Raw genomic sequence first — 26,945 nt, forward strand, 5'->3', positions numbered from 1 at the left:
CTAGGTGAGTCCACCCTAGAAATGGAAGACCACCGTCTTACTGGTGGACTCAAGCGATTGCGGACCTGCACTGCACTTGCCTACGGGCTAGGTGACGGATGCAGCGAGCACGATCTGCGGAAGATGAGGGAAACGAACGGCGGGCGATGTTCGCCGCTGCAAAAGCCGCGCTGAAGACCGAGATAAGGGCAAACAAAAAGGCCTGTTTTGAGGGTCTCTGTCAGAGTGCCAATGCGAATCCGTGGTTTTATGCCTACAGGACCGTGATGGCCAAGACAAGAGGTGTAATGGCTCCTACAAAGCAATCTCCAGAAAAGTATTTAGGAAGGGATCATCGAGTGGCTTTTTCCGCGACATGAGCGTAGTCATTGGCCTCCTTTTATAGGACAGCTCGGGACTGGGGCTGGCGATGAGGAGAGCGTCACTGATGTGGAACTTCCGGGGATAGCAAAGCCCCTTAGCGTAAATAAGGCCCCAGGTCCGGACGAAGCTCCGGAGCTCGAAAAGATCATCATCAATAGAATGTTGAGGCACACCAAGGGAGTAAATAGTCTCTCGAGTAGTCAGTACGGCTTCCGGAAAGGGAGATCGACCAAAGACGCTATCATGTTGGTTACAAAACCGCCAGGAAAGTACTCGAGCGAAAGACAAGGGGGATTCGCTATGCTGTGCAGTAGTGACTCTGGATGTATGGGACGCGCCAACGTACATTTTCCACCTTCGGAAAAGCACAAAAATGGTCATAACTTTTTTGTTTTTCGATGGATTTTGATGAAATTTTCACAACTTCCCAAAAAAAAAACTCTTCTAGTTTATTATGCCGGGGACATGGGTGCCTGGTCCACATGGTTCCGGAGTTATTCCGGATTGTCTTGGGGTACCAAAATTGGCCACATACTTTGCGCAACATATATCTCAAGATCCCGATGAGATAGAAGTATAGTGTCTTCGGCGAATTTGTTCAGCAGGTTAAGAACTAACTGGCAACGGCGACTTTAGTTCGCGATTCGGCCGCTAGGCGGCGCCAGTGGCAAAAATGTTCAAACCCTCATATCTCAGAAACCTGATAAGATAGAATGATGCTGTCTTCGGCAAAAATCTTCAGCAAGCTCCGAACTATCTGATAGTGAAGTCTTTGGTTTGGGATTTATCCGCTAGGTGGCGCATTGTGTCTGAAAAATTCAAACACGTTTATCTCGATAATGAGGTACAAGCATGCCGTTTTCAGCAAAGTTGTTCAGCAGGCTAAGAACTATCTGGCAATGGCGTCTTTGGTTCGAGAATCGTCCGCTAGATGGCGCCAGGGTCAAAAATCTTCAAACTTCTATATCTCAGAATCCTGATAAGATAGAATGATGCCGTCTTCAACAAAGTTCTTCAGCAAGCTAAAAACTCTTTATCTCAAAAATCGGAAAACGTCCAAACTTTTCCGAAAGTTAAAAGGAAGTAAGACGTATCTGGTGTCCTTGGTTCTGATATTATTCGATACACGCAAAAAAATCCGTTCCGATATACGTGCACGCCCAGTCACGGCAACGGGAACAAACGGGAACTATGCATAGCAACGATAACAACAATAAGAAATGTACACCGTGAACTAGATGTCACGGTTTCTAGAACGCCCATAGTGACAGCTGGAACTAGTTCCAGTTCACGGTGTATATTTGCTTGTTCACATATTTGCGTTTGTTTGTTCACGTTTATCAGAACGGTTTTCTGAGCGTGTAGGTTCCGTCTAGTATTAAGAAAATATTTGTATGAACACCCTAATTACCAAAAAGTATTCAATTTTCAGCATAGTTGTCCAGCAAGCTAAGAGCCATTTGGCAGGATAGTAGACTGCCGAGTACGGTGGTACAAGAGGCAATACTTCAACACCGTCTTTGACACCCTGCAGACAAATTTTGCCGCCCTACAATATTGCTTCGTTTTTTCTTCCGGGTATGTCACCGGGAATTTCAACAGGAACTCTTCCGGGAATTTTTCCAGGAATTTCTCCGGGAGTTCCACCGGGAATTGATCCAAGAATTCCACTGGGAATTCCTCAAGAACTTCCTTCAGGAATTTTTTCAGGAAATCTGCCGGGAATCCTTCAGAAGTTCCTCCGGGAAATCTTCTAGGAAATCTCCAGGAATTCCTCTGGGGATTTCTCCGGAAATTTTCCCCAGGATTTCCTCTAGGACTCCCATCAGGAACTCCTTCAGGATTCCTTCGGCAATTTCTGCGGAAATTCTTCTGGGAATTTTTCCAGAAATTCATCCGGACTTTTTTCCAAGATTTTCTTCGGGAATTTCACTGGGAATTTTCCCAGGAATTCGTCCATGAGTGCCTCCAGGAATTGCTCCGGAAATTTCTTCAGGAATCCTTCTGGGATGTTATATATGAATTTCTCCAAGAATTTCTCTAGGAATTTCTCCGGGAATTTTCTAAGGAAAACTGTCGGTTTTTTTTTTCAAGAAAATCGTCTGGTAATTTCTCCAGGAATCTCTTCAGGAAGCTTCCGTGATTTATTTTTCTCACAAGACCCTCGAGAATTTCTCCCGGAATGGGGCAAGTTCGGTGTAGTACTAGATTTGTAGTAATGAGCAGAATTTTAGTATGGAGAGAAGGTCAGTTCTCTGATTCTGCAAGTAAATGGTACAAAAAGCGTGGGTATTATGATTTCTTGCCTTATTTGATGCTGTTTGAGCAAAGCTTTGGATAACTATGTTGTTTATTTTGCAAGAAATGGAGAAAACAACAACACTGTTGCCCAAAGTTTTGCTCAAACATCATCAAATTAGGAATCATAATACCCACGCTTTTTGCACCATTTCCCTGCAGAAATGGAGAATTGTCTCACCATACTAAAATTCAGCTCATTACTATAAATCTAGTACTTCACCGATCTGTCCTATTCCTCTAGGACTTCCTCCGGGAATTTCTCAAGGAATTCCTCCGAGAATGTCTCCGGGAATTTCTCCAGGAAATCCTCCAGGAGTAATTTTGGGAATTTCTTCTGGAAATCTTCCAAAAAATCCTCCAGGAATTCTTTCAGGAATTCCTCCGGGAATTTTTAAAGGAAACCTACAGGATTTGCTCAGGAAATCCTCTGGGAATTTCACCATGTATTCCTCTGCGAATCCCTCGAGGATTTCCTCCAGGAATTCCTCAGGAAATGTCTCTAGGAATTCCTCCGGTGATTTCTCCAGCAATTCCTCTGGTAAATTCTTCAGGGAATCCTCCTTCCTGGGGGATTCCCCGAAAAAATCCTGAAAGAATCACTGGAGGAATCCCCTGAGGGAATTCCAGAAGGGATCCCCGGCAGAATTCTTGGAGAAATACCCGAAAGAATTCCTGGAGATAAGCCAGGAAAAAGTCCTGGGGAAATTACTGAAGAAATGACCGGAGGAACTGCTGGTGGGAGTCTTAGAATAATTCCCGGAGAAATTCCTGGAGAGAATCGTAAAGAAATTTCTAGTGGAATTCCAGGAAAAAAATTAGAAGGATTTCCTGAAGAAATTTTTAGTGGAATTTCTGAGGAAATTCCAGGGAGAATTTCCAGAGACATTCGTGGCGGAGTTCCTGGAGAAAACAAAGGAGGAATACCTCGAGAAATTCCCAGAGGGTTTTCTGAAAAAAAAAACAAAAAATGTCACGGAAGACTTCCCGGAGAAATTTCCAGTGGACTTTTTTGAAAAAAAAAAACCGGAAATTTTCCTGAAGAAATTTCCGGAGGAATTTCTGGGGGAATTCCCGGAGGAATTCCTGGAAGAATTTCTGGAGGATTTCCCGGACAATGTCTTGAAGAAATTTCCGAAGCAATTCCTGGCGGATTTCCTAAAGAAATTCCCGAGGGAATTCCCGGAGACTTTCCCGGAGATATTCCTGGAGGAACTCCTAGAAAAAATTTTTGGAGAAATTCAGCCTGGAGAAATTCTTGAAAGAATTCCTGGAGAAATTCCCAGAAGAATTCCTGGGGAAATTACCTAAGGAATTCCTGAAGGAATCTCCGCAGGAGTTCCTGATGCGGGTCCTAGAGGAAATCTTGGAAAAAATTCCGAAGGAATTCCCGGAGACATTTCCAGAGGAATTTCTAGAGAAATTCCCGGAGAAATTCCTGGAAAAACTCCCGGAAGAGTTCCTGTAGAAATTCCCGGAGACATTCCCGGAAGTAAAAACGGAGCAATATTGTGGGGTGACAAAATTTGTCTGCAGGGTGTCAAAGACGGTGTGGCGAATAACCTAGCGAATAAATCACGAATCAAAGACTCATCTATCAGACAGTTTTTAGCTTGCTGAAGAACTTTGTTGAAGACGGCATCATTCTATCTTATCAAGGTTCTGAGATACAGAAGTTTGAAGTTTGGCGCCACCTAGCAGACGATTCTCGAACCAAAGACGCCATTGCCAGATAGTTCTTAGCCTGCTGAACAACTTTGCTGAAAACGGCATGCTTGTACCTCATTATCGAGATAAACGTGTTTGAATTTTTTAAAACACAATGCGCCACCTAGCGGATAAATCCCAAACCAAAGACTTCACTATCAGATAGTTCGGAGCTTGCTGAAGATTTTTGCCGAAGACAGCATCATTCTATCTTATCAGGTTTCTGAGATATGAGGGTTTGAACATTTTTGCCACTGACGCCGCCTAGCGGCCGAATCGCGAACCAAAGTCGCCGTTGCCAGTTAGTTCTTAACCTGCTGAACAAATTCGCCGAAGACACTATACTTCTATCTCATCGGGATCTTGAGATATATGTTGCGCAAAGTATGTGGCCAATTTTGGTACCCCAAGACAATCCGGAATAACTCCGGAACCATGTGGACCAGGCACCGATGTCCCCGGCATAATAAACTAGAAGAGTTTTTCGGGAAGTTGTGGAAATTTCATCAAAATCCATCGAAAAACAAAAAAGTTACGACCATTTTTGTGCTTTTCCGAAGGTGGAAAATGTACGTTGGCTGGATGAAGGATCATCCAGCCAACGTACATTTTCCACCTTCGGAAAAGCACAAAAATGGTTATAACTTTTTTGTTTTTCGATGGATTTTGATGAAATTTTCACAACTTCCCGAAAAACTCTTCTAGTTTATTATGCCGGGGACATGGGTGCCTGGTCCACATGGTTCCGGAGTTATTCCGGATTGTCTTGGGGTACCAAAATTGGCCACATACTTTGCGCAACATATATCTCAAGATCCCGATGAGATAGAAGTATAGTGTCTTCGGCGAATTTGTTCAGCAGGTTAAGAACTAACTGGCAACGGCGACTTTGGTTCGCGATTCGGCCGCTAGGCGGCGCAAGTGTCAAAAATGTTCAAACCCTCATATCTCAGAAACCTGATAAGATTGAATGATGCTTTCTTCGGCAAAATTCTTCAGCAAGCTCAGAACTATCTGATAGTAAAGTCTTTGGTTTGGGCTTTATCCACTAGGTGGCGCATTGTGTCTAAAAAATTCAAACACGTTTATCTCGATACCCTAATGAGGTACAAGCATGCCGTTTTCAGCAAAGTTGTTCAGCAGGCTAAGAACTATCTGGCAATGGCGTCTTTGGTTCGAGAATCGTCCGCTAGGTGGCGCCAGGGTCAAAAATCTTCAAACTTCTATATCTCAAAATCCTGATAAGATAGAATGGTGCCGTCTTCAACAAAGTTCTTCAGCAAGCTAAAAACTGTCTGATAGTTGTGTCTTTGATTCGTGATTTATTTGCTAGGTTATTCGTTACACCGTCTTTGACCCCCTGCAGACAAATTTTGTCACCCGCAATATTGCTCCGTTTTTTCTTCCAGGAATGTCTCCGGGAATTTCTACAGGAGCTCTTCCGGGAGTTTTTCCAGGAATTTCTCCGGGAATTTCTCTAGGAATTTCTCTGGAAATGTCTCCGGGAATTCTTCCGGAATTTTTTCCAGGATTTCCTCTAGGACCCACATCCAGATTTTCTGCGGAGATTCCTCCGGTAATTTCCCCAGGAATTTCTTACGGATTTCCCCAGAGAATTTTCCCAGAAATACTTCCTCCGTGAAGTACGTCAAGAATGGCTCCGTGATTTTCCTCAGGAATTCTTTCAAGAATTTCTCCAGACTGAGTTTCTCCGAGAATTTTTCTAGGAGTTCCTCCAGGAATATCTCCGGGAATGTCTCCGGGAATGTCTCCGGGAATTCCTTCGGGAAATCCGCCAAGAATTGCTTCGAAAATTTCTTCAATAAATTGTCCGGGAAATCCTCCAGAAATTCTTCCAGGTATTCCTCCGGGAATTCCCCCAGAAATTCTTCCGGGAATTTCTTCAGTAAAATTTTTGTTATTTTTTTTTTCAAGAAAAATCCATTGGGAATTTCTCCAGGAAGTCTTCCGTGACTTTTTTTTTTCAGAAAACCCTCTGAGAATTTCTCCAGGAATTCCTCTGGGCATTTTTCTAAGAATTCCTCCTTTGTTTTCTCCAGGAATTCCACCCGGAATTTATCCGGGAATATCTCTGGAAATTCGCCGTGGAATTTCTCCAGACTCCAAACTTTTTCCTGGAATTCCACTAGGAATTTCTTTACGATTCCCTCCAGGAATTTCTCCGGGAATTCTTCTAAGATTCCCATCAGCAATTCCTCAGGTGATTCCTTCAGTAATTTATCCAGGACTTTGCCCGGGATTATTTCCAGGATTTTTTCGGGTATTTCTCCAGGAATTCTCCCGGGAATTGCTCCAGGAATTCCCTCAGGGGATTCCACCAGAGATTTTTCCAGGAATTTCCTTTGGAGGATTCCCTGTAGAATTTTCCGGATGAATTACTGGAGATATTCCTAGAGGATTTCCTACAGGAATTCCTGAGGAATTCCTGTAGGAAATCCTAGAGGGATTCTCAGAGGAATACTTGGTGGTATTCCCAGAGGATTTTCTGAGCAAATCCCGAAGATTTGCTTTAAAAATTCCAGGAGAAATTTCAGAAGAGTTCCCGGAGGAATTCCTGAAAAAAATCCTGGAGGATTTTTTGGAAGATTTCCCGAAGAAATTCCCAAAACAACTCCTGAAGGATTTCCTGGAGAAATTCCCCGAGACATTCTCGGTGGAGTTCCTGGAGAAATTCCCGGAGGAATCACGGGATAAATTCCCGAAGGTATTCGTAAAGGAATTCCTAGAGGAATTCCGGGAGAAATTCTCGAGAGTTGGTGAGAAAAACAAATCACGGAAGACTTCCTGAATTACCAGAGGATTTCTTGAAAAAAAAAAAACCGACAGTTTTCCTTAAAAAAATTCCCGGATATAGTCCTGGAGAAACTCCTGGAAAATTCCCGGAGAAATTCCTAGAGAAATTCTTGGAAGAATTCCTATAGAACATCTCGCAAGAATTCCTGAAGAAATTCCTGGAGGAGTTCATGGAGGAATTCCCGGAGGCATCCATGGACGAATTCTTGGGGGAAATGTCAGTGAAATTCCCGGAGAAAATCTGGAAAAGAAAGTCCGGAGGAATTTCTGGAAAAATTTCCAGAAGAACTTCCGTAGAAATTGCCGAAGGAATTCCCGAAGGAGTTCCTGATGGAAGTCCTAGATGAAATCCTGGGGAAATTTTCGGAGGAATCTGCGGAGCAATTCCTGGATGTCCTAGAAGAATTCCTGAAGAATTCTTGAAGGAAGTTCTTGAGGAATTTCCAATGGAATTCGTGGATACATTCTAGGTGGAATTCCCGGAGCAATTCGTGGAAAAAATCCCGGAAGAGTTGCTGTAGAAATTCCCGGAGACATGCTCAAAAGTAAAAACGGAGTAAAAGAAGCAAAATTGTAGAGCGACAAAATTTGTCTGGGGGGGGGGGGTCCAAGACGGCGTTAAAGTATTGCCTCTTGTACCACCGTACTCGACCGTTTACTATCCTGCCAAATGGCTCTTAGCTTGCTGAACAACTATGCTGAAAATGGAATACTTCTTGTTCATTAGGGTTTTCATACAAATATTTTCCTAATACTAGACGGAACCTATCGAATAATATCAGAACTAGAAATCCTCTACATAGAGATGAGCGAAAGTTACATATGTCGATTCGGCAACGCTGTTTGTTTCGTTCACAACAGCTTCCAACACTTGCCACAAAGCTAGATGTTCAAACTTTTTGCGTGACTTTATTGTGGTGCAAGTTGTTTTGTTTACGTTTGCTAATTATATTCAAACTTTTTTTTCCCAATTTTGAAAAAAAAAATAACCGCGCAATCGAAGAAATCTGAAATGCATTGCAAAGAATAGCACGAATCAAATCGGCAGAAGTGAATCAAGCAGCAGCAATTAAAGTTTTTTTCGAGAAGAGCAGCGACAAAAGTTTCTTCATGTGCATACGCTTTTGGAAGCAGAATTATTTAGATATTATCTTCTTACTAAATTTACATATGAGGAATTCCACGGAGTCATGTCAGTCGATCCTGAGCGACCATTTCAAAAATATCTGAAACTTTGCACAGTTTTTCAATTTCATATAAATCGCCATTTTTTGATATTAAACCTTCATATTCACTCACGACTAACTTTTCAAAAGGGTGTATGCGAAAATAGTTCTAAAATATTCTAAAAGCTGTACAGCAAAAACGGATTGTTCGATTGTTATAAATTTTTCAGCAAAGTTAGATAACTAAATGATGATTCCTTAGAAAATATACACTGTAAAAAATTTCTTTTTCTACTTTGAAAAAATATGATATTTGTCACAAAAACTCATATATCTCAAAACCCTATCTTTTTACCAACTTCAATTTTTTAGGGGAAATGGCCCATTATATCAGCTATCTACCATAAAATTTTGGTGATGGTAAACTGATAAACAAAAAAGTTATGACATTTCAAACATTTCACAATTTTTACATTTAGTAACAAAAAAAAATTTTTTTCTGTGTAAATTATTTCGAGAATTATATTTTGATGCTGATTTTATTGAAAAGGCTACCGCCTGAATTAAACAAGTTGTTTTCATGATACTTTAGTTTGATTATTCGTAATTACTATAGTATCTATTTGAAACTTAGACGCGATCCAGTGTTGTGATCAAAAATATTGAGATTGTCATACTTTTTATTGTACGTGACTGGTGAAAAAATCCCTTGATAGTGTTGAAAAGCTGTTGATTATAAGAAAAATGGAATTGAATTTATTTTTAAGACAAAAGCTGTATAATAAAAGTTTTTTTATACGCGTATACGTCTAGTTTATCCGCAAAAAAAATCCCTCTTACACACTTATTTCTGAATTGCCTGTTCGGTACTTTTTTGACGAGATTATAACAGCAGTACGATCTCGGTAGTTTCGGTAATCGATTTTACTGAGGCTCAGTAAAACAACTGTCAAAATCGTATGGAAAAGGTAAACAATGCATTTTTGCTGAAGGAGTTCGGTGCTCAGCAGTTTTAATCTCGTCAAAAAATTACCGAACTCGGTAATCAAAATTAAGTGTTTAGAGAACAGACTTTATGATCGGAAGAATGCGAGTAACTTCAACAACAACAAATGCATAAGAGGTACATACCACAGACAAACAGACGAAACGCCTAGAACAATTTTAGTGAAAATTCATCGCCCAGTTCACACTATCACCACCTGATGGAAATGTTTCACGAAACACTGCGTTGTGCAATATCGTCATCAGAAGGCGCTAGTGTGAAACGTCAAACGCAAAGAAAAACGATGGGCGCTCTTCTTGTTATGAAAGCCACAACCAAGATTCAAAATGATCGTTGAAGGCGTGGTCAATGAAAATTTCGCCAGTGTTACGTTTGTTTGTCTGTATACATACCTGACAATGCTCACGAAAAAAACAAAAAAAATACTACCGCTATGAATATTAAAAATTGTATAGTATTTTTTTTCTTCAGCCACCAACACCAAACAAGTAAGTTAAAATTAATAAGTGATTTTGTTTATTATAATCTAACGAACAAGATGAACAGTCGCTTTCTCAAAGGTCTTCAACTCAACGCTCTCTTGTAGACCGTTTGATGAAAAAAAATGTTCAAAAGAGTTACGAAATCTCACCGAAAGCACCATAGATAAACTGAAAGAGACTGGTTATGCCCAAATGTCCACATTGTGTACAAAATTACGCATTTGCACGTCCTGCCGTCTAGAATTTGACAAACGAGCCATCTGTATATCATCGGTAAAGCAGGGCGCAGGAAGTTCGAAAACGACAACAACTTAGAAATTGCCATCAGCGACATCTGTTTAAACAATTTAATTACGCCCCTTTTCAAAAATGCCCTGTAATATTCTTCAACATCTATACCCATTTCAATATTTTTAACGTTGCAAAACACGCTTTCAACATTCATCTTGAAGAAGAGGGAAAACACTTGTCCTCAAATGTAACAGCAAATTAATGAATAAACGACTAATGCGCGGAGGGCGTGATAAAATCGGAACATTACGGTACATAGTATATTATATTATATGTATATATAATATATAATAAAAACAACTTGTTTTACTCACGCAAGACCATTAACAATAAAATCAGCATCAAACTTCAATTTCCGGCCGAAATAATTTACACTAAAAAAATTATTACTAAATGTGAAAATTGTGAAATGTTTGAATTGTCATAACTTTTTTGTTTATTTTCATGGTAGATTGCTAATACAATGGACCGTTTTCTCTAAAAAATTACGTTGGTGAAAAGATAGGGTTTTGAGATATTTGAGTTTTTGTGACAAAAATGATATTTTTTAATGTTAAAAAAGATTTTTTTCACAGTGTATATTTTCTTAGGAATCGCCATTTAGTTATCTAACTTTGCTGAACAATAAAATCAGCATCAAATCGCGATTCCCGGCCGAAATAATTTACACAGAAAATTTTTTTTTACTAAATGTAAAAATTTTGAAATTTTTGAAATGTTATAACTTTTTTGTTTATTAGTTTACCATCACCAAATTTTTATGGTAGATTGCTAATACAATGGACCGTTTTCCCTAAAAAATTCAAGTTGGTAAAAAGATAGGGTTTTGAGATATTTGAGTTTTTGTGACAAAAATGATGTTTTTCAATGATAAAATAGAGTTTTTTTCACAGTGTATATTTTCTTAGAAATCACCATTTAGCTATCTAACTTTGCTGAAAAATTCATAACAATCGAACAATCCGTTTTTGCTGTGCATATTTTTGAATATTTTTGAACCATTTTCACATACACCCTTTTGAAAAGTTAGTCGTGGCTCTAAATAAAAATTTGATATCGAAAAATGGCGATTTAGATGGAACTGAAAAACTGTGCAAAGTTTCAGTTCAATAGAAAATCATGAATTAAAAATTTTCCCTAATTTTGATGCTGTTGCTTGGAATCGCTCATATGCCATCAAATTCTCAATAATAAAAATAAATATTTGTAATACGTTTATTGTCGATTGCAATACCGGTCAAACAATGCCTTCCTACAAACGATAAACATGTTCATTTGGCTCGCACTTTGACAGTTCTCTCTGCTCGATTGCCTCACAATGGCCGCCTCCGCACATCTCTATAATGTAGGATTATTAATAGCGCCAGTTGTCCGGCTATTGCCGATGCGCTCCTGCGTCTGGGAAAACCCGGGTACCTGTACAAGTATCTTCCAGAATCTAGTACTAGTTTACGACACAGAGGTGGTCGGAAGTGCTTTCTCACATAACCTCAAGAGTCCCGCAACATTCCATCCTGGGTCCGGTGTTATGGAATGTCATGAACGGCGAGGTGTTGAAGTTAGAGTTCCCGGCGGGAGTGAAGATCATCGGCATTGCTGATGACATTACGCTTGAAGTCTACGGTGAGGCGATCAAAGAAGAGGAGTTGACTACTACCCACTCGATCAAGATTGTGGAGGCGTGTTTGAGGTCCAGGAAATTGGAGATGGCTCACCACAAAACTGAGGTGATGGTTGTGAACAACCGGAGGCTGGGGCAGCAAGCGGTGATCAGTGTAAGCGGTTGCACTATCACGTCGAAGCGCTCCGTCAAACACTTGGGCGAGATGATCGACGATAAACTTCCCTTCGGTTGCCACGTTGATTACGCCTGTAAAACAGCCTCTACGGCTATAGTGCCATTGTCCCGGATGATGTCCAATAGCTCTACGGTGTATGCCAGTAAGCGCAAGCTTCTGGCTAGTGTCGCTAAGTCCATGCATAAGATATGGCGGCCCGGCGTGGGGCACGGCGCTAAGTACCGAAAGATACCATGGTCCATGGTAAGCTGGAAAGTACTTACAGGCTGATTCGCCTCAGGGTTGCGAGCGCGTACCGTACCGTGTCACACGACGCGCTTTGCGTCATCACTTATCAGGGAGGACATAGAGTGCTCCGAAATGCGCGGCACAAGAGGCATACGCAGGACTGCCAGGATGGCTTTGGAGCTACAGAGGAGGTGGTGCATAGACTCGGAGAATGGCAGGTTCAGACGCGGTACAAGAGGTGGTCCAGGGGTTCGGAGTCGGCTTCGTAGGTCATGCCGGTGCCCTGCCATCGAAATCGACCCTCACAGCGATTCAGTGGACGCGAAGAGAACATCATGGCAGCGTTGTTGTCGTGGTGTCAGTCTACTAGGTTGGATCCGAGCCCGCGGTTGGAAAGGGATCCCCGGTAAAGGCCGGAGCAGGTGGAGACACTACTGTCAGCAACCTCCTGGTGCAGCTGATAGGGCCTGAAGGGTAGTCATACCCTTGCCATCAGCAGGTCAGATCTTTGTTGCACGTAGGCTTTGCTTCTTGATGCCTGCAAAACAGTTGGACGTAGGCATGGGGTTGACGCTGCCCGCCTTCCGAGGACAAAGGGAGTGGTGAGGACCACTCAGGAAACTGGCTAAGCACCAGCATGCTATCGTGATGGACCCTCCAAAGCGAGTCGTCGATGCTCATTACTGCAGGCTACGCAGCCAACCTTGAGGGTGCGATGTGCGCTAGCCCATTTCATAAGCAATGCCTTCTTGGTGAATCCGGACAGGCGAAGGGTTTGGCAACCATAGAGATTCCTGTTTGGGTGTCTGTTGAGCAGGTTCCCCCCTACACACCAATATTTTTGAAATGCTTCCAGCACGCAAAAAAACAGCAAAAGAAACATTTTTGCTGGATTTCAGCACCACTTTGCTGATCAACTGTCAAAATTGCTGGATGATTCAGCAAATTGAATAATAACACAAGTTTACAAAATAAAACGAAAGTCGTGAACTTCTGTCAACGACCAAAATTTTTGAAGCACAATTTAGTGCTGATTTCGAAACCGATCTTTAAAAAAATTAAAGTAGAACAGTTTTTGAGTTTTAGCTCAATATCGAGTTTTACAACTTTTCAAAATATGTAATTTACTAAAATTCAAATATATTGCGTTTTGTTCAACCAATTTTGAATCTTTTTCCATAAATTAAAAGCTGAATACAATATCATTCGATCATCTGAAAACAGGTTTTGCGTCAGATTGATGAAATTCACGATATTGACGAGTTTTAGGGACGATCTTCTTAAATTTTAGCAAAATTCACAAATTTTTTTGAAGAAATGTATTTTTTTCTATAAGAAAAAAACAAGCTAAAAATTCTTTTTCGACGTTTATTTGACATATCATATGTGGGTGAGTTACAGTAAAAAAATCAGCTCGATCGGAGCATTGATTACGGAGAATGATATGTGTGAAGTGAGCGACTTTGCATAAAAATAGAACAAAAATCGATTTCAAATCATCAACCTTGTATGGAAAGTCGAAAAAATTTCCGCTCTACTGTAATTTTTTGCCTTCGCGTTTTCGAACTCAGGGCATGATTCTACACCAAAAAAGATCATCAGCTTACCGAGTTCAAAAATGCTGTAAACTAGTGTAATTGCTGATACTCAGTAATTTGTATTGCTGAACGCATTCAGCACGCAGAAAATCAGCAAAGTTTGCAGATTAAATATCAGCAAAAATATTTTGCAGTGTATGGTTTAGTTTAGAAGAAAAAAAAAGCAACCTCTCCATGACGTACGTTATGCAAAAATCGACGCAGGCACAGCAGCCTCGCTGACTTTATGCTGTCCGAGCTGTATTTGAGGCTGGATAAGGTAACTTGAGGACCTCTGTCCTAGCTTTAGCATCCTCCTCGTATATCGCCTTCTTCCACTAAATCCACATATCGTTAATCATCTTACTAACCAACAACTACTCTTGATTAAATTTCATCCAAACTCCTCAATAGTCAACACAATGTACAACCATTCAGACCTTCTCTGATAGACGTAATGCACTTCTGTACAACGATCGGTGAACATTACTTTAAAAGATATATCAGGCCTGCCCAACCTTTAACGATCGCGGGCCATATTTTACACTCCACACCAGTTGACGGGCCAGAATTGAAATTTTATAATCCATACGTTTTCTTGAAACTTTTCTGAGCATTTCTTGCCAAGGCTATGGCTAATTCCTATAAATCCAAATTCGTTCAAATTCTGGAAGAATTTTGGAGTTGGTTACGATATTGTAAAAAATTGTCTTCATAAACGAAGATTCGTATTTTTTGTGTTGTCCCAGCCACATAAGCCACATAAATAAAATCTCAAAAATACACAAGAATTGTTATTGAATCTTCTATGAATTTTAAGTTTTTTTTCCTTCCGCTGTTGGAGAAAATTAAGCCATTGCGCACAATAAACTGAAGTTTTGAACCGAAATTCTGTAAATGAGTAGAATTACTCTGAGGTTACGCTGACATGTTTGTTTTTTAAATTGCAATGTCAGCCAGAATTCTGAAAATTTTGCAAACATTTCAAAGTTCATTGTGAAAATTTGAGGCCTCTCCAGGCTGAAATTCTTACAGAACTCAAAATAACTGATTGAAAATCTTTGAAAATTTACCTAAAAATATATGTCAAACTTGTTTTGAAAATATAATTCATTGGAAAAAGGGAAACATTCAAAATAATTGCTCCACCGGCCAAAAGTCATAACTTTTCTTCATTCGTGCCGCGGGCCGCATGAAATGTCCTCGCGGGCCGGATGCGGCCCGCGGGCCGTACGTTGGGCAGCCCTGAGATATATGTACAATTTAAAATGAATCAAGTCCGTAGCGTTTCCAATCAATTGCAAAAGAACACGGTAGATACTTACCAAACTCTTCTTCGAACTGAAGTTTTACAGGGCTCAAACAATATTAGCCAGTCTGATTAAACTGTAAGCTTTTAATGACAATGTTTCTTCCATCAATAAGCACGCTTTTCATTCCCATGGCTAATAGGAGTAAATCTTCTCCAACAAAAGCACTTTAATAACGCACCATCGAAAGGTAAGAATTAATTAGCTTCATCCCACCACCTCCACCACCAGACCAGCTACACAAAACACAGCACAAGAAGTTTAGCAAAACACAAGAAGATTAACTCACTGTTGAAGTTGCCCCCAAAGTTTCCCCCGATTTCGTCCAGTGCTTCGTAAATGTTTCCATTTTCATCGATGGCAGCCGCATCGTACAGGTGTTCCGGGTCCTGCCTCCCATCGCTGAGTGGCTGGTAGTAAATTTCCGCCGGTCGATACCAGGTGGATCGTCGAAAATGATTGTTCGCATCTTCCGCCGCCGCCGTTCTGGGTCGTCCGTATACCAGCGATGACGACGACGAAGAGGACGACGGTGGAAGCGGCGGTGAAGCGTGGTTGTTGAAAGTCGATTCACTGTGGGACATAAATCGTCTCATAGTCAATTGAGCACGGGCCGAGTCATCCCGGGCCCGTTCGAATTTTGTTAGCTTTTCGTTCAGCCGTTTGTTACGACGCCGGAGCTGGCGGTTTTCCAACTCAACTAACTCCTGCTGGACGGCCCGGTCGATCAACTCGTTAGTGATGGACTCAATTACGGTGGCGATGTTTCGTTGATACGACAATAGCGTGGCTAATTTATCCCGGAGCTCGTTTAAGTCCAGCATGGTGGCGTTATCGGACGATGATACACTGCTGTGTTTCAAACACTGGTTTACATTTTTTTAAACTTGTGCAATATGGCAAGATGATGATGCGTTCTGCATCCACAACTTTCAAAGTTCTTGAACACACTAGTTCATTTTGTTAGAACCTCCAGCCACGATTCGTCACTCTCAACACAACGGTTCCAGTAACAGAATAAATATGTCGGTTATCAATTTCTAAGAATAAACTGAATTGAATGTAACCATTCAAAGCCAAACTCAGAATCGTGTATCAATAGCGAAGTTCATACGGTTAGGTTAAGCTTGCAAACATAGTGATCCGTATGCACTGGCGTAGCTAGAAATCATTATACGGGGTGTCAGCATATGGGATTTTTTCATTGATTTGTAGCAAGGTAATTTTTTGAAATAAAATGTAAAAGTGAAATTTAATCGAAACTTCAGGGTGAAGTATCTACACGGGGTGGCCAAAATGTTTGGGATAGGCAACTTTTTATTCTCTCACAAAAAAATTCAATTCAAATTTTGCATCAAAAATTATCAAATTTTGACTATTTGTCAACCTATTATATGTGCATCATTGGTACAAATTTGGGCTCGATTGGTTAGTCTTTCGCGAAGCTAGAACTGTTCTCGTAAAACATTATTTTGTAGACTAAGTACCAATTTTTGAGCTGTCATCTCCGAAACCAGTAAACCAAATTGAATGAAATTTTGAACGGGTATGGGCACAGATGCTCGAGACATAACACGCGAGTTTTCCATTTCATGTTTACTGAACGTAGCAAACACCGGGTTCAAAAGGTTACCTTCATGGAAATTATCTTTATGAAAGTAAGGTTCTTAAACTAAAGCCATTTGGGCTGTTTCATTTTGCATAAATTTGCAAAGATTGATCATTGCTGTTCTTTTATGCTGAAGATTGATCTTATCCACAGTCAATATTGCATCTTGCTTTGCTCTTTAGATTACCGTGCAAATGTTCAAACGTTTGAAATATTTGTTCACACGTCAAACACCAAAGGAAGTAGCAAGTAAACAAACCGATTATTCCATGCACCACCCAAAAAGTGTAATCGACGCTGAAAAATTCTAGCAGCGAAACGAACCAATGTATGCTAAAACTGGTGGGAACATATTGTGGTGGGACAAAAATTTTTTGCAGGGGGTCGAATGCGGTGCAAAAGATGCAATACCCAATCTAGGCAAGATTAAACTCTTTCCAATCACAACACAACAAAGAGCAGCATCAATAAAATCAGATTGGCATCAATTGAAAAACGCCAAAGGCGAAGATACACAGAATACACTGTGTACACAATTCGAAACCGTATAGGTAAACATCTAAACTTATCAATCAACATCATTATAGTCCTGCCCTCACTAAGCCTCAAGTTTGAAACTAAAGAAGGGCAGCTGATTGTTTCGGAGAAACACAAGGTTCACAACACCATTGTTCCGGTTAGAACAGTGAGGGCTAAATACTGTGCCATGTGTGTCCTCCCGGGCAGAGTTCAAGTACTGACGATCAAAATGTGATATTGGTTTGTTTGAGATAAGAGGTAAAAATACTGAAAATAATAGCAATTTTTTTCTTGAACCATCTAACCGATAGCAAAATATGATATTTGAAGATCAATCAAATAGCTGACTGCTATTGGCTAGATCTTACCAAGAGCTAAATGTGCTATGATGATGATTTTCCACGAGTAAAATTGAGATATTATTTTCAGTACTTTAACCTCTTATCTCAAACAAACAAATATCACTTTTTGTTCTCCATATCAAAATATGCTAGGGTAGGTAATCAAAATTTGAACCAAATTGCGGCTTTCTGAAGCAGTGCAAATTTTAAGTGATTTTTTCTCCCACATGGAAATAATTTACTACGGCAAAATCGTATGTAAATGAAAGCCACGGGTATAAGCTTTCTGTTAAATGGTAAAAAGTTTGTATTTGCACCGAATTTCATTGAAATATTTGATTTTTCATCAACAATGATTTTAATCTTAATTTGAACCATCGTAATCATAATTTGAACCAATTTTAATCTTAATTTGAACTACTGGCGGCGGCAGCTCGAGCAACTCACAAAACAGCCTATTCCATGCTGAACAATTAAAAATCACATGAATCTGCTAATTCTCATACCTATTTTTCATTAGGCAGTGGAATCTCAACTCAGAATGTTCGAAATTCTTTAGGAATTTGGAAACTAGATTTGAAATTTTTCATCCCCCAAGAGTAAACAAAGCAACCACTAGCGCAATCTACAGGCCAACACTAGAAGCTCACCCCCGTTTACTAGTTCAAATTTAGATTATAAATGGTTCAGCTTAAGATAACATTCTCCAAGTAAGAATCACTTAAATTTGATAATTTTATGAGAAATATTGCGGAATATTATTCGGTTGGTCGATTCTACGATAAATAAGCTTTCATTTGACGTGTTCACATATTGCGTGTGATACAATGCATGAGCTGTACGAGTACACCGAAAATGTGCTTTCTCTTGGGGGAAATGGGTGAAATCACAGTGATTTTTCAATTGCCTGTTTTCCATGACAAAAACGCTTTTTTCAATGCTTTTAAAGTCCATGTTACCAGGTTATATTACGAAAAGCTGTTTAACATCTTTTTCGGAACAATATTTGCCTGAAAAGTACGTCGTTTTAATGAATTTTGAAATGGTTCAAATTAAGATTACAATTTGACTAGTTCAAAGTTTGATTTCTTACCCTATTATTGAGCTTTTTTTCTCTGCTTGGGCTGGTACGTTTAGTTTATTAGACCCCCCTAACTATTCATTCCTAGACACAGTAAGCATAACGCCGCATTACACCCTAAATTAAGGATTACCTGAATCAAATCTGGACCATTAATCCGACAAAATTGACAACATTTAAATTCAATTTAAATTCATCATTTGCAACATCATAATTATTTTCAATTTTCCGATCGAGTTGGAGTCTCCTATCTACGCCAGCGTCCGCACATGTAGGCACACACAACATACAAAATATTCATTGCTTGCTTGCTGATTCACCGGTAGTACCACCGAAACCCTGCAAAATGAACACAACGAAGAAGAACCCTAGAGAATATTAATATTCTAACGTATGTATGTGAACGTGTGCCGCACGGTTATCGTCATTTGGCGCCAGACTTACTGTCTGCCTACCTTTATTATTTTGCCGGTGACTTTCCACCCAGCAACTAACCAACCAACCAACCCGGGGCCTTCGGGTGGGCAAACGTCCTTGTCACTAGTCGGCAGGAATACTGCTCTTGAAATACTCCCACAACAGCACCGGCATTGCTGGTATCACAAACCATCAGCCGGTCGTCGGCAGAAGCTGGCAGAAAAATGTGAATAATCCATCCGTTACGGCATTTTCTTGCTTCGTTTGGGTACCAGGGAAAAGAGTTGTTATTCGATATGAACAACACAAATGGAGGTGTTTGTTGGCAACTTGACAATGTGAAATTTTCTGCGAGTATAATTTTGTTTTGAAATAAATAGCATTTGCCGAATTTTTCATTATATTTGATCGTGTGAATCAATACATATACATATAAATGTAAAAATGATTCTCATGGTTTCATCTCATTATTGTTTAGTTATAGTTTTGTTATAAGATATGAGAACAAAATCTAATAAATCCATCACAGACACTTAAAATCTAATGATGATTAACCTGGGCTTGTTAGGGGAATATCTGTAAATAAAAAGAAAATCGGGTTAAGTACGGTTCTTGTAGAAGACACTGAAGACGACCTTACAGTTGAGGTCGAAATACGTATCTGTCAAAGGATGCAAATTCTTAGTGGAATTCAAAGGAACCGTACTTATCCCGATTTTCTTTTTATTCACTTAAAATCTTACAAGGTACCGTAATCCGGGGTTGAATTGATCATTCGCTGACTAAATTGTAGCTTCATATTAGCATCTTCTACACGTTCTTATGATCATAAAATCCTTACCCTATCTAGATAGTGTGGACTTTTCAGTTTTTAGAAAAAGAAAGTCTTGCATTACTTTTTAAGGGATTATCAATGTGTTTCTTACATAGCTAAAACCGTTGGTACAGAACAATCGACTGGCACTACGTGTACCTGTGAACTTGCTGTGTTCAAATTTTTGCGAAACTTTGAATGTGATGTGATGCAGCTATTCTGGACCTCAATCAGTTTCAAAAGTTTATTTTTTAGTTGAAAAAGCCATTCATTGTAGTTGAACTCGTAAATTTCAAAGAAAATTGCATACCTTCAGGCGTTTAATGGACAATTGGATTGTTCGATTTTGGAAAATGTATTGATTTTATGACTTTATACGAAAAAGCACCTTTTTTGAGTCATTATGATTTTTTCAGAAATGTAGAACTTTATTTTGATACCTGAAATCAATTTCAAAGAGATTTTTTGAAATCACCTCTTGACAGCTGGGCAACTGCTTGACAGCTCCGCCCAGTACAAAATGCGACGAGGGGTGATACGACAAATCGCTCCCATACAAACTTAAGGTTTTAAATAGGTTACCGGGCACCAAGATTCATGAAAATTTGGATTTCGGCTCAGTTTGGCATGGAAGTTCAGAATATGGAATGATCTCAACACCGGAAAAGAATCATGATAGGGTGATCCATGAAATTCAGTTTTCTTGCAATAACTTTTAATCCGGAAAAACTTGTAATTAGAGGGCACGAAATGTTGCTAATTGGCAAATTGAGAGATGAAATTTGTGAAAAAAATCGCGTTTTGGTGGAATTCGAACCCACGACTCCGTGTTCGCTAGACCGGCGCTTTAACCAACTAAGCCACAGAACAGGTAATGGTTCTGCGGAATAGAAAGCCAAACTGACTCCGAAGCCGCACCGTGAACACTCCTATTTCACAAACTCATCTCTCTTTTCGGCTTAGATGCCAATCCACAACACACTCCTATTTGTGCCCACTAAGACCAAGCCCACCCGTGGGCTTAATACTACACACGCAACAGCACGTCGTTAACGATTTTTAATTTCGTTATCCACCCATTTTCGCACCGGTCGTTCGTTTCCATGTGAGTAAAATAATGATCGGTCGCCTTTGCGCACCGGTGGTCTCTATTCTATCCGTACCATCGGTTTTTTGCACTGCTGTAAATCATCGCAATATTTTGTGTATTTCAATGGTGTTATTGCAAATCTTATTCAGTATAATAATCTGTGCTCATATTTTGAAAGAACGGGTTTTGGATAAGACTGAAAACAGTTAGTAAAAATTGAACTCAAATAAATAATTCCCTTGGAGATTTGTACCAGTTTTGGTGCATTTAAAGATATCATTTTCTCAATAATGTATGATTGTATTTAATCCCGGAATTCAAGCGATCTTTTTTTAGCTTATATGTTTGTTGCTTACTGTTTGACTTGTAGGTTGAATTTTTATCTAAAATAATATCCATCTCTTCGATATCCATGATGCCTTTCTCGCAAGAAATTTATCTGAATTTGAGATTTTAGCATCTTTTTTAATAAGGCCGTTACAAATATTTATTTCACTTTTTGTCCCACCACTCTTTGGCTGGTCGAGGGAGGGGGGATAATAAATATTAAAAACTCATCGGATTTGTTAAAGAATTTTTAGCAAGACTCGATGTTTTGATAAATATTTTTTTATCTGCCCCCTCAAAATGCCATTTTGAGCCAACAAGGGGGGGGGGGTGTTTACAAAAAGTAAAAAATAAATTTGTATCAGCCTAATTAGGTTTATTGAATAATTACATCCCTTGCATTTCCAACACATTTATAACGTAGTTGTCTCCTTTACAACTTCGCGTAGATCAAGATTCTTGAATCCTGTTCATAGTAGAAGCTGTCTTCTAACAGTCTACGATAAGTTTGCGCAACCTTTTTTCATTAACGTGCATTTTAACATCAGCTAATTCTATACTCAGTCACAACCTTTTAGTTACAAAGCATCAATCGGAAATCTTAATATATATTGCGATCTTTTGGATGCTGGTATATGAATATTTTGTTGGAAGCAGATTCTATGCGCTTGAAGTAGACTGCATATTTGTCAAAGTACATAATGAGCCTACTCTCCTTTTTGGCACTTCATACAAGAATTGTTGTATTTTAACATCCAACGCCTTGCTTTTTCTACAACAAGGAACCTACAATATGGCAGTCCTGCACACCGCCTATTTTAATTGGCGAAACTTGGCAGCTCGACTACATTTTTTAAGATTTGTATCGGTATGATTAAAGTTTGTTTTTACAAAAAAAAATAACTGTAGTGTTTCTATGATATCTGAATTGAGTTAGGTACAGTCAAAGCATCTTTGAAAAATCGTAACTACTCTTATCTTATCTTATACATACGCAGCCAGTACGGAATCACCCTGGAATCACCCTGGAAAGCAATCGAAGAGATATGACACATGCATCAAAGCGGCCAATTCTACTGCGTTGTATTTACGCGCAAAGATGATTCTTCGAAATACTTGGAGTACAGAATATTTCTTTCGGCAAGGTACTTCTCGAATTTACAGGGGAGGAAGGATGCGTGGACATATTGTACCAAACGAGATTACATGTTGATGAATATGTTTTAAATATATGAAAATATGGCTAATATTGTAAGTTGCTTTCATAACAAAACGCGCTGCCAACTTCCAGTCGGCATTTCTGAATCATCGCAACGAATCAAGCACCACCTCTGCTACTGTTTGTGTTAGTGAGATCGGAGAAACGTCAGACTCCCGCCTGCTGATTGGCTGCGACGACTCTGGCGACGGTTTCATCTGCGACGGATTCAAATCGTCGCGTTCGATAAGGGGGGAAACCGTCAATATACAGGGGGTGGCCAAAATGTTTGGGATAGGCAACTTTTTTTCTCCCATAAAAAAAATTCAACCTGCTGTAACTTTTCATAGAGTGTATCAAAAAATCTCAAATTTTGACTGTTTATCAACCTGTTATATGTGCATCATTGGTACAAATTTTGGGCTCGATTGAATATTTTTTCACGAAGTTAGAACCGTTCGGGTAAAACACTATTTTTTAGACAACTCATTTTTGAGCTGTCATATCTCGGAAACCAGTGAACCGAATTGAATGAATTTTTTAACGCTTATCAACAATATATTGATACTTAATACAACGTTAGAAAATGTAATATTTTCTCACGGCGAATTAAGTTATACCGGGTTGAAATTTTTACCCATATAGAAGAAAATAAGTCAAATTTACAATACCACACAAAAATTACTAAATGTGTTCTTCCTTTAATCTAAATAAGCTCTAATATATCTGATTAAAGATAACTTGAAAACAGAAGTGGAACATCTTTGTACATCAACACTAAAATTTATTGACATTGACGTAAAAAAATTACATTTTTTCGAGAAAAATCCAAAAAGTGTCAATCTATGATAACTTTTTTCAACGTTCAAAAAGTATCTATGTTCTAATAGTTTGTGAAGCATTTGTATATTGTTAGTGTACGTTTAAAATTTCATTCAATTCGTGTCACTGGTTTCCGAGATATGACAGCTCAAAAATGAGTTGTCTAGAAAATAGTGTTTACCTGAATGGTTCTAACTTTGCGAAAGATTATTCAATCGAGCCCAAATTTGTACCAATGATGCACATATAATAGGTTGACAAACAGTCCAAATTTGAGATTTTTTTATGCACTCTATGAAAAGTTATAGCATGTTGAACTTTTTTGTGAGAGAAAAAAAGTTGCCTATCCCAAACATTGTGGCCATCCCCTGTAGCTATGAATAAATGTGTAATATTGGAAAGATCTCCCCAATTGTTGGGTTGTTTTTATAGATCTAATGTCAAACCTCCTTTTCACATGGGGTCTTCGCAGATTTTTTTTTCTGCTTTGCCCTATTGTTTCTACAAGGGTGAATCTACACATTTCGCACACTTTTTTCCTAATGTCTCGTTTATTCAATTTATATTTTTTTATTTATATTCAATAAACCACCCACTGACGACCACCATTTTCAAAAACAGCAATCAAACCAAAACTCCTTTGCCTTTTTCGAAATATACACGAAAAAACGAAAGGCGAGGCACAGCTCTCTCAAAGCGGGGGATCTCAGTCCAGAAAGTGAAGAAAGAAAACCTTGTGGTCACTTATTACCGTCAAATGGTATCTTTTCGGGTTAGAAAATACGCACATCTTCTCACCGGAATCTGCGACGGATGACGATAATTTTGGAACTTGCCGGAACGAACTTCGCGAGTTTTTTATTTGGACATTTTTCTAAATGTGCGATACCAAACTTTACTTGCTACGTAGAAACCCCGGCTCAAACATGTACGTGTTAAAATAGCAAAGGTGCGATTAGGAACAATCGTAACTATTTTTGAGAGAAAATCAATACATTTTCGTTACGCATGATCCTAAAATTGGCGAAGAAGGGAAAACTTTATTCATAACATACTTAAGCAAAGCTTGTCAATTTAAACTTTTTTTTTGCGTTTGTATTGTCACTCTATCACAATTTTATGTTAGAAAATTTGTTGTGTTGATAATTGAATTTTATTGGCTTTTCTCGGTGAACTTAATACTACTCAAAGAAGGAGGGAGTAACGAAAGTAATGAAAGAAACGGTGGATAGAATCGCAAGTGTGCTACGAGAGAAATTGAATAGAAGTTCTTTGAGTAGTATTAAGTTCACCGAGAAAAGCCAATAAAATTCAATTATCATAAAGTCATGCGGTGATTAAACCTAGAAAGTAAAATCCAGTTGGCAAGAAAGAATGGAAACTCGGTTCGAATAAGATCATTTGGACACAATAGGAGCATATGAGATGAAAGCGCGAAAAATCAAATAAGTAACGTTCGCTCGATATGAATCTCTGAACAAGTGTCACAGATCGATAGAACCGAAAGCAAAGCCGAACAACATTTAACAGATCACAACCACGATCTTTTTGCCTGTCTAGGGCTAGTAGTCATCATCAAACTACTAGTACCAAGCCGTTCAACACGAGGACGTTAGGCAAAGGGGTCGTCGTTGTGATTGTGTTGTTCAATTATGGCCCTCTGTTAATTTTCAACTTCTATTCAATTTCTCTCGTAGCACACTTGCGATTCTATCCACCGTTTCTTTCATTACTTTCGTTACTCCCTCCTTCTTTGAGTAGTATTAAGTTCACCGAGAAAAGCCAATAAAATTCAATTATCATAAAGTCATGCGGTGATTAAACCTAGAAAGTAAATTTGTTGTGTTATTCGTGTAACGATCTATGATATGTATTATTTGGTTGAAAATTTCAAAGCAAGTGAAAATAGAAATTTAAATATTTGATGCAAACTAAAATAAATTCTTACCTATACAAAACAAGAAAATCATTCTCTAGAAACTATATACCTGGCAACAAATCCATACTCATGTTCTTTCGTCTCCTCTTTACGCTACCCAGAGAGCTAAACGCGAGAGAGCGCACGAGCCTACGGATAGAGACCGTACTTTGCGTGTCTCTATATTCTAAGCCCTGCTACGAACCGTACGTAAACTTTTCGCTTTCGAGCCCTACTTAGCAGCGACCGGTGCGGTTCGCTTCTTTGTTCGGGGCTCTACTTAACGTTAAAACGCTTGATTGAGCCCATGAGTGGGCTTGGTCTAACTACAAGTGCGAGCGAATTATTTATATGAAGCCGAAACTTACTCTCGCACTCCGCATACCTAGCCACCAGGCAGTTTGTTTTGCTGGTGTCTAATTAGTATGCGTCGAGAGCTCGGCACGGTCGGACGCTCGGACGACCGAACTGCGCCAAGTGACGCAAGCAAGAGTACAATGATACATATTGCCCATTTTACTGGCATTTTACCAGATTAGCTGGTATGTCTGAAACATACTGGAAAAACTTGTAATTAGAAGGCACGAAATGTTGCTGCTCGAAACAAAGTTTTTACGAGAAACGAATGAATTGAAAGTTATTGCAAGAAAACTGAATTTCATGGATCACCCTAACATGATTCTTTTGAAAAGTTATAAGTTAGGAACCATAAGAGATAGAATAATGGTTTCTTCGGCAAACTTGCTCTAAATAAGTTCTTTTACAACTTTGTAGAACATTTTGTAAGCATACATAAAACTATTAAAAATCAGATGTTTGGATCAGCTAAACTAGAGGGGCCACCCTAATTTCACAATGATGCGAAAAAAGTTCGAAAAATATTAAGAAACTTTCCCAAAGACACCATGTATCTAAAACTTAAAGTTTAGGCACAAACATTTTTGTCTTCGTAAATACGGCTCTGGACCCATTGTGAAATGCTATCTGCAAAAATTATGAAGTGAACAATTTGACCCTGGTTTACGCTGCCCTCAGTATTACATTACAGACCTAAATTACATTACATCCTACAAACTCCCTGAAGAAGGCCCAAACCACCCGACGTCTCCATTATTGTTCCATTGTTTTTTTCTTTCTTCTTAACGGATTTGTCGAGAAAGGAATGCTCTCTCTTCTTTTACAAGGGAACCACTGGTGTTGAATGTTTCTGTAATGTTATCTCTTACTGGGAGCAAAATGGTGGTGTCTAGTGGAGACGTCGGATTACTAAAATCTTTCTGGAACTTTACGGGTTCCTATCATAGTTTTTTTCTGAGATCCCTCCAACAATTGCTTCCATGATTTTATCTAGAATTTCTTGCAGAACTCCTCCAGAAGCTCTTACCGGAATTACTTCAGAAATTCTTAAGGGATTCCTGCAGAAAACCCTTCCAAATTACTGCACAAATTCTTTTCGAGATTTCCCCAGAAGATCTCTCTGAGATTTCTCTAGGAGGAAATCCAACCGAGATCCCTACACGAACTTTTTAGGGGATCTCTTCAAGAACTCCTTCCGGAATTCCTCCGGAAAATTCGTCTAAGATTCCACTTATATCTTTTTCCGGGATTCCTCTGGGAACTTCTTCCGGGATACTTCTAGGTGTTTCTTTTGGAATTTATGCGGACTCTTGTAAAATTTCTAAGGTTCATTCTGAAGTTCTTTTAGATGGAAATCCTCCAGGAATTTATTATGGTGTACATCCGGGAGTTTTGATTGAATTCTTTGTGG

At 39.2% G+C, this 26,945-nt stretch overlaps 1 protein-coding gene across 13 annotated transcripts in view; it reads right to left on the reverse strand.

The window, feature by feature from the left end:
* The window catches only part of LOC109420362 (protein Fe65 homolog), a 408,519-nt gene that overhangs the window by 74,090 nt on the left and 307,484 nt on the right, over positions 1–26,945 (reverse strand). For 3 of the 13 annotated variants that reach the window (XR_009999499.1, XM_029857898.2, XM_062860985.1), the window contains exon 1: positions 15,331–16,265. The exons of the other annotated variants lie outside the window; for them this stretch is intronic. Coding sequence is in view for 2 of the 3 variants with exons in the window: in XM_029857898.2 (XP_029713758.2) it covers positions 15,331–15,865 (535 nt within the window). In the remaining variant the exon portion in view is untranslated. Of the gene's footprint in view, positions 1–15,330; positions 16,266–26,945 lie in introns of those variants that run through there. 13 annotated transcript variants of the gene reach the window in all.

The sequence above is a fragment of the Aedes albopictus genome, chromosome 3 (assembly GCF_035046485.1).
Source record: "Aedes albopictus strain Foshan chromosome 3, AalbF5, whole genome shotgun sequence".
Lineage (NCBI taxonomy): Eukaryota > Metazoa > Arthropoda > Insecta > Diptera > Culicidae > Aedes > Aedes albopictus.